This window comes from Stomoxys calcitrans, chromosome 2 (genome assembly GCF_963082655.1).
Source record: "Stomoxys calcitrans chromosome 2, idStoCalc2.1, whole genome shotgun sequence".
Taxonomy (NCBI): domain Eukaryota; kingdom Metazoa; phylum Arthropoda; class Insecta; order Diptera; family Muscidae; genus Stomoxys; species Stomoxys calcitrans.
Window position 1 is genome coordinate 101,656,448 of NC_081553.1, and position 17,616 is coordinate 101,674,063.

The following is a 17,616-nucleotide window of genomic DNA, read 5'->3' on the forward strand; positions in this document are numbered from 1 at the left end:
TCGACAACAACAATAATAATCAACAAACAAACAAAATGAGATTAAACCATAGACTGTAATCTTCATTACCATTTGGGAGACACACGCAACGCAATCAAACAAGTGGAAAAGTGTGGGAAATAATAGATGTGTTTTAAATACAAAATGTTTTGTTTTCTACAATCCTCGCTTTTGCTATACACATCTTAAAACATCAGTTGATCAGAAACGTTCAAGGCAATTTGTCAACTTCTGCAATCGCTTGTTACAATTGTTACTTGGTCCTACACACCTCTCTGCTACACACATCTTAAAACATCAGTTATAAGAATGGGGGCATACTTACTTTGTCAGTCCGTTTGTTACTTATCGAAATATTGGCCCGAGATGTTGTCTTGACATTCTAGGTCCAGTTGTCCGTCCGCCAAAAGTTCGCTATCTTCAGCCAGGCGTTTTCAATTTTGGACAAATACTTCCTAATAACGACGGTCGCTTAGGACTGTAAATGTGCCAAAACGGTCTACCATATAAACTGACTTCCCTACTTAACTTCGTGAGCCCGACTTTTTTCAAAAATCCGCCGATCGAGAATATATGAGACTCTCATTGCGAGTATAGTACTAAATTGATATACTCGTAACTGTGTTTTGTGCGCCACTTGCCAAAAGAAAACCCAAAGGACATGAAGGCGGACCAGGACAAGTTAGGGCTCAATAAAGGTTGTAGGAGAAGAGTACAAAACTTCCATCGAAATTTTAGGTACAGTTGACCCTGAAGGTCACTGTTGGATTTTAAAAATATTATGACCTGATTTTGAAAGTACCCTACGGGAAATGGGACAGGTCCCAAACCTGTCACGGGATAGGTCCTCTGGTGATAGGGACCGGTCACAGTTCTCGTCCCCTTACATGACAAAAACCTATCTTTATTAGGGTTTGTCGCTTTTGAATGCTTCCTTCGAATACATGTTTTTACCAAAGGACATCACATTGAATCTTCATGCCAAGAACATCAAGATAAAGTGACTGCTTGATATCTACACCGTCGATAGATATTGACGATTGTAAAGTGTCAGTGAATCGTTTGTGGGACAATAAACAGCACTGTCCTACGTCATTAAGATCACTCTGTTCATTCGACCCCATTCAGAAATGGTCAACAAATCCTGGCAGAGTGTTACGTCCATAATCCGCCTCCTGTCTTCAATCTCTCGAAGACTTGGCCTATGAATGACAGAGTTTGCTGTCATCCGCGAACGAATAGATCGGATTCGAAGGCAGACCTAGAAGATCGTCAATGAAAATAAGAAAAAGAGAGGGAGACAGAGCCTTGTGGTACTCCTGCGGTCAATCTATATTCGTCAGATGAGAACCCATCTACAACAACTCTTATAGTGCGATCTCTGAGAAAACTCGATATAAATCGACCGAATGTATTACCGACATCAAAAGCGATAAGCTTTGAAATGAGTGCACCGTGCCAGACCCTATCAAATGCCTTGGGGATATCTAGAGACCTTACTCTCACTGAACTGGTGAATAGAGCGACTCCAACGTTGAAAAGTTGAACATGAAGAGCCCTGTTGACTTTTAAAAATATTATGACATGATTTTGAAAGTACCCTAAAGGAAATGGAACAGGTCCCAAACCTGTCACGGGAAAGGTGATAAGGACTGGTGATAAGGACCGGTCCCAGTGCTCGTCCTCTAACATGGATAAAACCTATCACTTTTATAAGGGTTCGTCGCTCAAGGTGACGAACTGCCGCCATTCTAACACCGTAGGTCAGGTCCTGGTATAGTTCGAAAAGGATGAGTATACTTTGCAAGTATTTTTAAGGGAGATAACATTAGTAAGCAAATATTTTTAACGGATAGGCAATTTTAAACTATATTTAAGCGACTTTTTAAAACAATAATTAAGAATCATGTGGGATATGTTTTGTGTCAGGTAACTAATTCTCCAGTTTAGGGCCGGTTTATTTGGGACAATTGACTACACATTTCTCGTAGGGTAGATAGGAAGGGCCTATTGCGCTGAATGTCTTGAACATCTAAGCACCCGCTTCAAAATATTTAAAGATCGCTCTACGTTCCAAGAGCCATTTTAGAATGTAGTTAAGCGCGCCGGGCCAGTTAGTATTGTTGGTATAAAAAACAAGAAAATACACTGCATTTTATTTACCTTTCGATAAGATGATAATATGAAAAATTTATGACTGTAGCAACAATCATATTTTTCTTATATAGCTCTAATGATTGCACTGATAACGATGATAACCACAAAATGTATGTTTAAACATAACACTAAGTCTCTAGTTTAACATTATTAAGGCTGTGTTGCGAATGGATCGTTTCATTTGATCTCTTAATGGCCCTCACACCGGATGACATTGAACTTATGTGGGCTGTATGAAATCTAGCTGGCTGTTCATTTTCATTCCATGGGGCGAAATTGAAATCTTGGAAATCGCTGCAAGGTATCAGACTGTTGGTTTCATCCTTAACATGTTCCATGACATATTTTCGTATTTCCTGTATATCATCGGAGTTGCGACAAATGATTTGGGATAATGTGGTGTTGTAGATAACGCGCAGTTGATCTTAAATATAGTAAGGAATGATTAAACATTTCGACTTTTTCTTGCTTGAAATTTCTTACCTCTGGTAAAACGTTGTGGTCCCATTTTGCGCTCATACCAAAATGAATCACCCTTTTTAAGACGTAGAAATTGATCAGATACCAGACATGCTAGTAAAGGACCAAATATAGCTCCCTCTAGCGGAGGTTCACTTAAGGCGCCAGTGTAAACATCAACATCTTGGGGAGAGCTGAAAAATAAAAAAATCATCACAACACAGCAAAATCAGTTTTAATAAAAAAAATAATTTTGGCATTAATATATAAAAAAAATTATTGTCTATAATTAAAAAAAACGCAGAAAACTGAGCGAATATTGCGAAGCACCCAAACGGTCGACACATAGCAACCGGTTAAGGATGATACATTTGCTATATAGTGTTTGCATTTTGTCCCAAAGCAACCTGCACCTGCCACAAAGTGTAAATGCTGTTTGGTAATGCTGCCATTAGACGATAAAACTTATGAACAATTTTTGACGAACATACATGTAGATACATGTCTATACAAAAAAGTACAATACATATGAGGAAACATGCCGATTAGAGCGCGCTCTATTCGTATTCGGTACATCAGACAAGTCTTATGAATACAGAAAGGGACAGCTCATATAACATGTCTTATCGTCTAATGGCAGCTTAACCATATAAAATGACTCATATCAATGCGCTCCAAGTGGAATAGGTTGCAAATTTCTTTAATGTGGGGTCTTCGCAAACGGTTCATCTTTATGGAGTATTAATTAAGTATAGCTAAAGTACAATACGTCATTAATTCAATTCAATCCCAAACAGTATTAAAAACTTTGTATAATCCATACCTTAAGGCGAATGGATTCCTGAAAATATATATCTTTGCCCTGAAAATATATAACAGAGCCCCATATTGCAATGGTTAGCAAATACTTCCTATTGGGGTAGTATTATGGTGGTGGTTGGGGTGGCCGCATAAACACTTTTCCCGAATATTGTTTCAGATTCGTGCTTTACTTCCATCTATTGCTATGGTCGTAAATTTGTCCTCTTTGTGGGGTTATTTTAGGGAGGAGAGGCCTTTCAAACAATTGGTCCCACATTTGGATACCAGTTTCGTATTTCACACTAAATACCTTTTATTTAAATTACAATGGTCAGTAAATAAGTTCTGTTCACCCAGAAACTTAGTCCCACATTTGGATATCAGATTCGTATTCTACTCGCAAATACCTTTCATTTGAGTCACATATTGCCATGGTCGATAAATATGTCCGATTTAGCGGTGTTTTAGGAATTGGGGGTTCTTCCCCAAACACTTGATCCGTTCCTCCAACCAATCCCTTCTGATATCAAAAAATCTAATATTCAATTTTTTTACCACGGGAAAAATTCCGGAAAATCGTTTATGCAGTTTTTGAGACATGAGGAACACACATACAAACAAACCGACAAACACAAATCAATTTTTATGTTTAAGACTAGCTTGCCCGGCCCGCTTCGCTGAACCTTCATTTACACCACGCGAAAAATATGTTTCTTATACTTACTCTAAAATTTTGATAACATTTTAATCAATTAGATTTATATTTCGCTATTTCTATTATCATCTATGGCAAAGATGGGATTGTAAATGAGCCACATCCGTACATGTTTTGGGATTGTAAATGAGCCAAATCGGTCCATGTTTTGATATAGCTGCCATATGAACCGATCTTGGATCTTGACTTCTTGAGCCTCTGGAGGGCGGAATTACCGTCCGATTTGAATGAAATTTTTACACGTGGTCTTTTGACATCACTTCCTAAAACTGTGCGGAGTATGGTCGAAATCGGTCTACAACCTGGTATATCTGCCATTTAAACCGATCATGCATCTAGAGCCGCTAGAAAGCGAAATTCTTATCCGATTAGGCTGAAATTTTGCACAAGTTTTATTATGACTTCCAATAACTGTGCTAAGTATGGTGCAATTCGGTCCATAACCTGATATAGCTGCCATATAAGCCGATCTGGGATCAAGACTTCTTGAGCCTTTAGAGGGAGCAATTCTCATCCGATTTGGAAGTATTTTTTTTCTACGGCTTCTCCCATGACCTTCAATATACGTGTCCAATATGGTCTGAATCGATTAATAGCTTGATACAGCTTTCATATAATCCGATCTCCCGATTTTGCTTCTTAGCCCCTATAAGGCGCAATTCTTATCCGAATGAACTGAAATATTAAACAATGACTTCTAGAATTTTCAGTATTCAATTCATTAATGGTCCGAATCGGACTACAACTTGATATAGTTCCAATAGCACACCAGTTCATATTCATTATTCTTTGTTTGCCTACGAAGAGATACCGCGCAAAGAACTCGACAAGTATGATCCGTGGTGAAGGATATATAAGAATCGGTCCAGCCGAACTTAGCGCGCTCTTGCTTGTTCTTTATTCAAAGGATCGATTGGTAGGTTGTCATAACAAAGATAATTGCTGCATGATCAATTTTGACCACCCTGTCCTCTCTCTCTGTTAGAGTTGGAGTCTCCATACTGAAGATCCAATTGAAAACCGACAACAGATGGCGCGTTAGTGCTACTCGCTTGTAATGGCTTAAAGCCTTTAACATTGATCATCATGTGGTAGTTGTTTATAATTGACTATATGATTACCTATTAAATTGTCATCATTTAGTCTTTTTTTAAATCAAATCAAATTGCCGTATTAAACGATTCTCTGTGCCAAAGAACTAATTTGCTGGTCTATATATTTAGTGAGACAATTCTTAATAATTAACGATGTAAAACTTTTGAACAAAAAGTGTTGCCCAGCAGCAAGTCGTTTGGACTTGTCTAGGAAAAAAAAGCCTCTTATCGATGAGCCGGAAATGGTGGCCAACTCGACGTTAAGGTTTGCATCTCCTCCTATCACGCTGAATGAATCGTCATAGTTTTGGACCTAATTTTTTACGTCATATCCGTAGTCTACTCCCGATTACTTTTCATTTGAGTTCTAGATTGATGTGTACGTACACTATGACTGTTTGGGGCAGCTTTTGGGTTTGGGCGACCCCTTGGATACTTGATCCCTTTTTTAATACCATATTCGTTTTCTACTCTCCAATACCTTTCATTTGATACCCATATTGCCTCTATCGGTCCACTTATGATTTTGAGTGGTGTTTTTTGAGGTAGCTGGGGAGGGACGGCTCCCTTTCAATATCAACAAATTACAAAGTCTATGCCTTCTTCCTGTCCATATTCGTAATCTACTCCCGAATACCTTTCATTCGAGTCCCATATTGTCATTATCGTCCAATGACCAATTTTAGGAGGTTTAGGGGTCGAGGCGACCCCCTAGTTACTTTGAACCAATTTTGAATAAGAAATGCATACTCTACTCTTGAATACCTTTCATTTGTGTCTCATATTGACGGCATCGGCCAACTTTTATTTTTGGGTCGTACTTTTGGGGAGAGGGGGAGCGTCCGACCCCTTCCGATATCAAAAACTTATGTAGCCCATTACTTCTTCCGAACCACTCCCCACAATGTGTGAAAATTTCAAAGAAATCGGTTTAACCGTTTTTGAGTCTATACGGAACAAACAAATTTACAAACGCATATTCATTTTTATATATATAGAAAGATAGAAGATAGATATATAATAATATATAAGAACAAAAATACGGGGAACACGGGAAATAAAAAATTGTTATTCGTGTTTTCCTAGGATTGTTTCAAGTTTCCCATGCAACTCACCGAACTTACCTATAAATCCCCTTTATGGACACCAAAGAGTCAGAATCCAACACTGCCGCCATCTGTTCCCAAGTATCCACTGGTGGCAAGTTACAATGTTTTCGAAATTCCGGATATGCTGGCAGACCATGATCTCGTCCACGTTGTATGTTCAACGAAACTAAATCCAGGCCACATATAGGCACCGTATCCTCCGAAGTGCCCTCAAACAGCTTCTGGGACATTTCAGTGGAAAAGAAACGATCGACACGCTGAACCGGAGTATTACCAGCTACCAGCATGGCTCTATCAATGCCACCCTCATTCCACAAAGAGAAGGGATTAAATAGCATTTTATGAAGTTCAATGGATTCGGGATCACTGTAGTTTTTGGTCACATTGAAAAGACCCTGAAAAGAGAGTAATAGTGTAAGCCAGAATACAAGTATTACCACACCAACTTACCGGCAATAGGGTATGGGCAAAACGAAAGGCTGCCGCTGCAAAACTATTGGCAATGGAAGGATTCACACTACGATCATAAGTATCGGGAGCTTCGAAATCATCACATTGAGGCAGTAAACCCTTCTTCTCAGCCAAATCCTTGCCCAAAAGAATGGGCAAAAATTCATTATAGGTTATGTGGGCCATTTGGGCTCCCAGTATGCGTCGACTCTCTTGAAATACAGTCTCATCACTCCAGTGAGGATTTTCATTTTGCAAACCCCTGGCCAGATAGTTGTGATGGCGAGCCCATAATAAATGCATGGAGGTCAATAGCAGATTCTCATTGGCTCTATCATCACCAGACTCGAAGCAATATTTCCCTTGGCGCACTTGGCGTGGCCTATTACAGCCATCATCCAGGTTGGTGGAAATGGGTAAAAGTTCTCTACCATTACCCGTTATGTACATGCGTAAAGTACCATTGTTCTGCGTCCTCAGCTTTGTTTGCCTTAAATCCGAATTACCATAGACCACAGAGCCATCTATAAATGAAGTGGCTTGATTCAATTGCTGGCGAGGACCAAAATGTCCTGTGGGAGCAGGAGCTGAACGCACAAAATTCATACAAGTCAGATTATATTTCGAATAGTATTCATCATCTGCCAATACAGAGACAGGAAAACATTCAGGATGTAAAGTGGCATTAAAAGCGGTGGTGCAGCAATTTATCGATTCTCCCTCCTGGGAGGAGGTCAACGATGTTGCTGTGATATCATGATCCAGAAATTGCCCAAACACTGCCAACATCACGGTAAAATTGGAATCCGTTTCATATGAGGAACGATAGATCTTGAATGATACCTCACGGGCTGGAGGTAAACGGGTGGTACCATTACTCAATTCCCCCCTGGGCATGCCAATGCCATCTTCATAGTCTGGATTCAGCATACGTCTGTAGGATATCAATGAGGCGCCATAGTGACGAGGATGATTTTTGTTATTGCATATACCATTGGGCCGGCGGTACTTTGCATTGAAGTCACATCTTATATCTGAAGTGGGATCTGGCAAAACGATTTTGGGCCCACGGCCTATGTTCGACCTGCCACTCTCCTTGGTATAGTTGAATTTTTCAGCTATTCGCTGTGTGGCTGCATTTTCGACGAAACCACGACGGGCCAACTTTCTTGATTGTGGATTCGTGCTTAACGAACGATAATGACGAAAGGCCGGTGAATTCACTGGCGTCATTTCCAAGCCTTCTTCCAATAGTTCACGATCTCCCAAGGCTTTGATACCCTCACTTATGGCCCATTCGCTTTCCGATTGATTCAAGTGAAATTTACGCAAGGCCCAAGGACTCTCGGACTCATCGGGTATGGGCGAGGTAATTTCCTCCAAACGCTCTCTGATGACACTGTCATTGAGAACTACTTTCGGCATCGACAAGGTTGTTTCATTTGAGGCATTCGTTGCCAAGAAAATATAGGGCTTATGGTATTCATTGTTGATCGCAAGCACAATTATCAAAGCGGCTATAATAATGGATCTGTGGCAAGGAAAGTAATCAAAAAATTATTAAAAATGATAGATTCACAAGTAAAATAAGCTGCTAAAAGGTAGTTAGCCATACTGGCACATCTGCACGCTACATAGTATGTTGAGGTTTAATTGCACTTTTTGATAATGTACTTAAGATATGGAAAAAAAATGAAGTCAGCATAGCCCTAACCCGACTGAAGAAGAACACGGCAACAGGTGCCGATAGTTTGCCGGCCAAACTATTTAAAACCGGAGGCACTCTGATAAGGCGTATGCGTCAACTTGTCTTCTCTAGAGCTGATGCATACGCCTTATCAGAGTGCCTCCGGTTTTTAATAGTTTGGCCGGCAAACTATCGGCACCTGTTGCCGTGTTCTTCTTCAGTCGGGCTATGGCTTGAAGAAAGTATATCCGATTATTGGAACATCAGCATACGGTGCCCCGTACACAAGAAAGGAGACAAAGCAGTGTGTGCCAACTACTATTCAGAGTAGTTCTGCTTCAGCAAGATCCCGCCAAATACAGCGGCCTTAAATCCTATGGGTAGGTAATTGGCGTCATCAGAATCACCATATTTTAGATAGGCAACAACCGCCCAGAGACTTTAGACTGAATCTTCAAGATCTAGAGCGGGGGGTTCAGGAAGACATCCGCCCCTTAACATCTAATGAAGTGAACCTCTTTGTAGACTTGAAGAGGTCTACTGCTTTGCTGTCATTGGCAAAGACGTCTCAGTCATTGTGTCCGTCATGACAGGTCACTGTCTAATCGGAAAACATGCTGACAGACTGAAGGTTGCCAGCACCGACTTTTGCAGAAGCTGTGAGGACATCGAGGAAAAAAAACACCTTCTATATGCATGTCCCGAATGTGAACATTCGCAAGTTATTGGGCTTTTAAAAGCGATCTGGATGGTTCAACGGTAGCAAATAGAAGGGATCTTCCTTCTTCTATTCCAGTGGTATCACAATAGACGAAAACGTCTAAGTGAGTCTGATGGCAGACTGCCACTTAAACCTAACCTAACCTCTTTCTTTGTTCTGGTTCAGCAAGGTTCCTGCAAATGCAGCCGCCTTAATTCCTATGGGTCGGGAATTGGCGACAAGGGGTTTGATGTATGTCCCGCTTGTAACAAGGGACTACACGATACACGTTACCTGTTTATCTGTCTAGTCAAGCCTCCTGCGCCGAAGAGGTCCTAGATCTAGACATTCTACAGAAACTAAGCAAATGAATGCTGCGATTCGGCTGAACCTCACCTATGGATGCTTGGTGTGGCATCGGGCCCTTTAAAGTTTGGCGTAGCCCTTACCCGACTGAAGAAGAAGAAGGCAACAAGTGCCGATAGTTTGCCGGCCAAACTATTTAAAAACGGCATCACGCTGATAATTTAAAAATGGCATCACGCTGAATATGCATCACCTCGTTTTCTCTACATGGCTTGAAGAATGTATATTCGATGATTGGAACATTAGCATACTGTGCCCCTTACACAAGAACGGAGACAAGACAGTGTGTGCGAACTACAGAGGAATAAGACTCTATTGCGTACAAGATACCCTCCAGCGTACTGGTTGAAATTGATATAATTGGGCCCTAACAATGCGTGGTCTAGTAAATCCGAGGACTATTAAACCCAAGTGAATACAGGGATGGCGAACTGCCAGAGCACTCCGGCCTGCCGTTGTCCCACAGTGAGATGGGAAAAAAGTTTGTGGAAATAAGTCTGTAATCTTTGAACGGATAAAGATATCGCCATGAAATTTTATATGGTTGTAGCTGAGGAGTTTAACAGATTATGCGACCTTGAAGCCCTGGTATCCATTGGTAGGCCTTCAATGTTGGTCCCCTCCGCCCTAAAAAAATTTGTTCGGGCTGCCAAAAGCGCAATTTTTATTTGCTGGAAAGTGTACAAAAAACCCTACAAAAAATGTGCGGGATACGAGGGTTGCTTTTTATAATTCGGGATTGAACAACTACTGTGTTGCAATCTGCCAACTGACAGCTCTATCGTAAAGCTTGACAATTTTTAGGTTATAAGTACTCAGAAGGTTTTGACATATGAGCGCTATTTGTGTTGTTTACAGTAACTTAAAAGATTCATCTCGCCCAAAAAATGGAATTAAATCGTGAACATTTTCGTACGATTATTTTTTTTACAACTTTCGACGTGGATTAACTGAACAACAGTGCATCCATGAACTTAGTTACATTTTTGGCGATGAAGCTCCATCAAGGATCAATGTTTATAGATGGTATGGTGAATTCAACCGAGGTCGTAGGGTACTCCAAGACGAATTTCGTGAAGGTCGTCCAAAATCAGTCATTGTTCCAAAAACCATTGATGCTGTGCGCCAACAGATATTGCAAGATCGTTATTTGACCTATCGTGAGATTGAGACAACCTTAGGCATTATTAGGACCAGCATACATTCAATATTGCAAAAACATTTTACAGTCAAAAAAATTTGTTTTCGTTGGATTCCACTCAAATCAAATCGCTCAAAAAAGGCTCGGGTGAATTGGTCGAAACAAATGCTCCAAAAATACGAAACAACTGCATTTTGAGCACTCAAAACATCGATTTTATGAGTCATCCGCCGTATGTGACTAAGCACCGAACGACTTATTTTTATTACCGTGCGTAAAAAATTAAATGAGGGGTAAACGTCTGAAGAAGCGGTTAATGCGTCTGTTTGTCTGTCTGTGAAAACCACACTAACTTTAGAAGGAGTAAAGCTAGCCGCTTGAAATTTTGCACAAATACTTCCTACCCAGTGTAGGTCGTTTGGAATTGTAAATGTAAACCAATCTTCAGATATAACTTCTTGAACTTGATTTGGCTGACACTTTGCACAATGACTTCTACTATGGTCTTCAACTTTCAAACCATGAATGGTCCGAATCGGTCCATAACCTGAAATGGCTCCAAAAGCATGACAATTTTTATCCATTATCCTTTGTTTGCCTATAAAGCGATACTGGGCAAAGAATAGGATCCATGGTGGATGGTATATAAGATTCGTTGGTTCGTCTCTATAAAAAAGTTGATCTAAAACTTTCAATTAGGCATTATACTGTTAAGAGGGCTTAATGTAGATACGTTTTAAATAAACTGCTGTAATAGCAGAACTACTGTTGTAATCGCAGAACTACTGCTGCAATAGCGTCAAACTTAACTACTAATATTCAGCAGACAGTGTTTGCTCTTTTCAGCAAACTTTTTTCTATGAGTATATGCAATATTTCAAGCGGATGTCTTCAAGCGTTCAACCGCTATCGTGATTTCGACAGACGGAAGGACCTGTATAAATAGACTTGGCATGTCAAGACGATCATGAATATATAAACGGGGTCGCAGATCAATAATTCGAGGTATTACAAACAGATGACTAGATTAGTGTAACCCCCACCCGATGGCGGTGGGTATTTAAAGAATCAGACTGCAATTTCCTTGGAAAATAGCATTCATCTGTATAAGTATACTGCAACATAACAATATTCCATTGAGTATTTATTATTTATTTTTTGGAAAATTGATTTTTAATTTAATTAGTTCTTTATATATAGTACAAATAAAAGAAAATCATTTGAAATATAAGACATTTTCCATTTGAATTTGCGGTTTTAAAGCACTTGCTTGTAGTTCTCAAACTGAAACCTAAAACAAATTGTTCAAACCACAAATTGTTTATTAGTCACAGCTAAGCATCATAACAATGAGGATAAACAAAGTGGGTTAGTGGTAAATGGAATACCTTAAATTGGAGGTATGAAGTTTGGCCCCACGAAATTGCTCCCCAAACAGAAAACGAAAATATGCCCCAAACAGGTTTATGAAGAATAGCAATAAAACTTTTGGGGCCTTTTTCGTCTTTTTGGGTTCTTTTTTCAAGCATCCATTAAAGTTTTTCCTCAAGTAAATCCAAATTAAGTTGGGGGGTGAATCCGTCAATCCAAGACTGTGCCGCTGATATCCGATCGGAAACCTCTTCCCTACCTTCCAGGTTTCCTATCGTCGCCTCCATTATACAGCGTTGATATGAGCTCCACCCATCCTCAATCCATTCTCCCATCGCTTTAAGTCCCATAGCCGCAGTGGCTTCCTCACACTTAATCTGTATGTCAATAGGTCGGATATCTAGAATAGTCTCCAGTACCTTAATGGGCGTGGTCCTCATCGCTCAGCCTATGCCAAGACAATATGTTCTCTGAACGTGTTGTATAGTCCTTATGTTTAATTTTTTGTCCATAGCAGTCCAACAAACTACTGAGGCGTAAGTAAGTATTGGTCTAATCACGCTCCTGTAGAGCCAGTGGACTATCCCCGGATTCAGGCCCCATTTGGAGCCTACGGCCCGTCTACATAGTGCCCAACATCTGTGAGCGTTCTCAGCACGCTCCTGAATGTGACACTTTCAATTCAGTTTCCTGTCCAAGAATACTTGGTGTGATCTTGGACAAGAAACTGGATTGAAAGTGTCACGTTCAGGTGCATTCTTTTTAACATTATGTATCGAGCAAGCCATATCCGTCTGTACATCTGACCTTTTGTCTAAATCATGATTGCTTTCGAACGAGGGAGAGATTTTGGCACATATGCTTCTTATTGTTGTATGTCATTTGGGACTGCAAGTGAGCCATATCGGTTCAAATTTGGATTCAGCTCCCGTATCTAAATCCTCAGATTTGACATGTTAAGCCCTTAGAAAACATAATTTTTATCCGACTTAGTTGAACATTGGTGCACTCCAACAACTATAACAAGCAAATGGGTGAACGCCCCACCCAAAAAAAAAATCCAAAACCTCCCACCATCTGGACTACTTCAGTAAACAATTGGCTACTGAAACAAATGAACAATGCGAACGATAGCATCAAGTTGCTATGCCATTTGAAATGTCCAAATGAAAATTTAAAAATTTCATCATGGAACAGGTGGAAACTTCTCACATATCAATGAGTGCTGTCTGATTCAAATTTTAAGCTCAATGATAAAGGACTTCCTTTTAATAGCCGAACGGCTTGCCACAGTGCAACACCTCTTTGGGAGAAGATTTACATGGTATTGTAACATCACAAATGTCGCCAGCATTAGGAGGGGATATCCACCGCTGAAAATTTTTTCTAATTTAACAAGGATTAGAGCCCCTTCAGCGTCATAAGCAGACATGCTTGAGCCCCTAGAGGCCTCAATTTTCAACTGGTTTTAATTTTTGTTACCCACTCTATCTATCGGTTACAAAACGGCAGACTTTATATACCCTCCGGTATGGATGGCGGTATACTAATTTCGTCATTCTGTTTGTAACTCCTCGAAATATCCATCTAAGACCCCATAAAGTATATATATTTTTGATCGTCAAGACATTTTAAGTCGATCTAGCCCCGTCCGTCGTCTGTCTGTCTGTCGAAAGCACGCCAACTTTCGAAGGAGTAAAGCTGGCCGGTTGAAATTTTGACCCCACCCCCCAAAAAGCCCTTTTACAAAGCTCTTTCACCGCTTTGGGCAATATGATTTTTCAAATGAAAGCTTTTTAAAAGTAGAGTACTAATCTGACATAAAAATTTATTCCATTGTATCTAAGGGGCCTCACCACCCCCCAAAACGCCTCAACAGGCCAAATTTACCAATTGGGACAATATGGATATCAAATTAAAGGTGTTTAGAAGCTGAGTACACATCTGTTATAAGAATTTGGTTCAAGGTGTCTACGGGGTCTCCCCAACCCCAAAACCCCTTAAACGGGCATGAATGTCCAACGTCACAAAATGGGTATCAAATGAAAGGTCTTTGGGCGTTGCCTACGAATCTGGTATACATGCTTGGGATACAGTGTGTGGCCGGCCCACCCACTAAATACCCTTCATTAGGACGTGTAGTTCGACCGGGATAATATATGAATTATAAGAAAAGTCTATGTCAGTTGAGTTCGAATTTAATTTTTATATAAGGATTCAAGAATCTGCGTCCAGCCATTCAGCAGGGCATGTATATCGCGACAATAAAGGACTGCAATAAATTGTCTTTTGGGTCTTATCGTCAAAGGGGAGCGACCCTCTCCTAACAATAAAAAAAAACCCCAAACTGTCACGTAGGGCGAATGAGAATATATTGTACTCAAATGAAAGGATGTTTCAGAGGGCAATCCCCCACCCCCTATCTTACCCAAAAAAAAGGAATTAAAAATTATATATGAAGGCTGATCAGGATAGAATAGGACAGCAATAAAAGGTCTTTGCTAGTAGAGTACACGTTTTACCCTCAAATTGGGATAGACACAGGAGAACCTGCGGATCTTTAAAAGTGTACTATCCCAAGTGGTAGCTTTGAAATATGATTTTGAATAAAGATAACCAATAGAAAAAAAAATAATTAGTGTGGATCTGAACAAGAGCCGTAGGCCTGAACCTTCAAAATGCTTGACATTATGGGGCTCAAACAAAATCGTGCTCTAGATGCTGATGTTATTTCGGGGTCCTCCCCCTAAACTCCCTTCAAACCGGCCATGTTTGCCTACTACGGTAATAAGGGGATCACGTAATAGGCATTTGACAGAAGAAAACGAATTTGATGTCCAATTTTGAGGCCAAGTGTTTGGGCGTAGTGTCACCCCATAAAGTCCCCCTAAATTGTGGCTCAAATAAAAGGAATTTAATTGTAGAGCATAGGAGGCAACCGTAGCGCAGAGTTAAGCATGTCCGCCTATAACGCTGAATGCCTGGGTTCGAATCCTGACGAGGACATTATTAACATTTTCAATTAACACCTACCATCTCTTTGTTGACTACAAAGCCGCCTTCAATACTCCTTTGCGTTCAAAGGTATTTCAAGCCATGTCTGAGTTTGGTATCTCTGCAAAATTAATAAGACTCTGCAGGATGACACTTGCTGATACGCGTTCCTCAGTAAGAATAGGAAAGAATCTCTCCGAACCATTTAATACCAAACGAGGTTTCAAACAAGGAGACAGCCTATCGTGTGATCTCTTTAATATCCTGCTGGAGAAGATTATACGAGATGCAGATGTGAATAGATATGGCACACTAATCACAAGAGAGCACATGCTACTCGCCTATGCCGACGATATCGATATCATAGGTCGGTCACCGGATGTAGTATATGCAGCCTTTGAAAGAATAGATAGAGTCAGTGAAAATGGGTCTGGCAGTAAATGGAATGGAGACTAAATGGATGGTTTCAACTCCCAAAAAGCCTTGCACAACCGAGCAGATAAAGAAAATGGAGAAAATTGGGAACCACAACTTTGAGATAGTCATTAACTTTATCTACCTCGGCACCGCCGTAACCGAAACGAATGACACAAGTTTTGTGTTTAAGCGAAGAATAATACTGGCAAACAGTTGGTACTTTGGACTAAGTAAGCAGTTTAGAAACAAGGCCACCTCTCGACAGACGAAGACTACACTTTACAAGACACTGATACTACCCGTGCTGTTAAATGGTTCTGAAGCATGGGTACTTGTGAAAGCAGATGAGGCAGTGCTTGGAGTATTTGAGAGAAAGATTCTTCGTAAAATATATGGACCAGTTTGCGTTAACGGAGAATATAGGCGACGTATGAACCACGAGCTGTATGAGCTGTATGACGACGATAGCATAGTTACAAGCACCATAATACAACGGCTGCGTTGGCTAGGTCATGTTGGCAGAATGGATGAAGAATCTCCAGCAAAGAAGTCTTTTGAAGGCAAACACGGTGGTACACGCAAACCGGGAAGACCAAAAGCCCGATGGAAAGATCAAGTTGTGGGAGACACCTCGAAACTTGGTGTCAAAGATTTTAGAATGAGCGCAGAAGATCGAGGCGCATGGAACGCTATTCTACGTTCGGCTAGTGGAACAAATATTCTGTCATAGCCAATTAAAGTATGTAAGTAATGCTGGCAACATTTGGGAGGTACTGTACCATTTGGTATGGCAGCTATGTAAAAACTTCTCCACAAAGAGGTGTCGCACTGGGGCACGCCGTTCGGACTCGACTATAAAAAAGAGGCACCGTATCATTGAGCTTAGAAAAAACTTGAATCGGACAGCACTCATTGATATGTGAGAAGTTTGCCCCTGTTCCTTAATGGGTTAGGTCCACTTCACCCCCAAAAACACTCCCATAGCAGACATATTTACCGACCATAGCAATATAAGGCTCAAATGAAAAAAATTTTTTATAAGAGCACCAATATGATATCCAGGACTTTTTTCGTGCCAGTATTCGGCTCAGATAAGATAAGAGAGTGAAAGATGGCGCAGCGGAGCTGGTCCAGCTACTTGCAGATATTTAAATAAAGTTTTTCATCTTTTTAAATACAAACATTTTGAACTTCTAAACATCTTTTGAAGCATTTGCTAAATACTAATATAGATTTTTTGTCTAAGAGCATAAATACTCATATTAAAATCCTTAAAAAAATCTCCAAATTGTAGAAAAATCGAAACACATGTAATATGTCATTAAATTATAAGAAAAGATGAAACATTCACATTTTTTAAAGTATTTATGAAATTTTTAGGTAATTTTCAGCTTTTTACCATCTGAAAACAGCAGAAAATGTTTGCTGTTTTAGCAGAAAATGCAAAAATTTTTGCTGTTTTTACTAACAAATTTCTTTGAGTGTAGATTTTTTACGTAAAAATTTTTTTCAAGAATTTTCCTGTTAAGGAATTTTAATAAAGATTTTCTTTTTTTTCAAGATTCAGCCCGACTACCCGTAAATCCTCGAAAAAAAGATGTATGAGGATTAATATCCATCATCCTTCCCTATGGAGATGTCACACAAGTTTTATTTAATTTTGTCGATGTGGATGTGGTTTTATGTGGTTTTTTAGCATACAATTTTCTTGCTTTTAAAATCATAATTTTTCTTATGCACTTTTAGGTTTTCATTGACTTTAAATCATATTTTTCTGTTTTCCTCTCAACTATTATTGACACTCACAAAAAGGTTAAACCTAAACACCACTGGAATTGATGCATTTTTTGGCGACGCGATCTAGGTGAAACGCCACCGGGAAATACATAAACCGGACCGGGTGGTGCTGGCGGTATTCTTGAAGAAGTCAAAGGAGTGCTTTCATCAGCCATATTTTCTATTAAACTTTATTGCAAGTCACAAACTTTAATCACACATACACACAAACACCGCGTTTACATATGGATGCCACAAAATGTTTCGATTAGACATGTGCTGCGACGTATAGTTGTAAAGTAACTAAACTCTTCAAAAGTTACCAGTAGGCAACAACTGCGACTAGCCAGCCCACAACTAGCAATTTAATAGAAGTGAT

The 17,616-nt window shown here is 39.9% G+C and overlaps 1 protein-coding gene across 1 annotated transcript; it reads right to left on the reverse strand.

Moving 5' to 3' along the window:
* Nucleotides 1–2,114: 2,114 nt before the first annotated feature.
* Nucleotides 2,115–17,605, reverse strand: LOC106082970 (chorion peroxidase). The gene is made up of 5 exons (XM_013245742.2): nucleotides 17,268–17,605; nucleotides 6,786–8,316; nucleotides 6,351–6,730; nucleotides 2,641–2,810; nucleotides 2,115–2,581 (listed from the first exon to the last, which is right to left on the reverse strand). Exons 1-5 carry the CDS (start codon nucleotides 17,411–17,413, stop codon nucleotides 2,286–2,288), a joined length of 2,523 nt encoding a protein of 840 aa, XP_013101196.2. The 5' UTR covers nucleotides 17,414–17,605; the 3' UTR covers nucleotides 2,115–2,285.
* Between the last annotated feature and the right edge of the window lie 11 nt (nucleotides 17,606–17,616).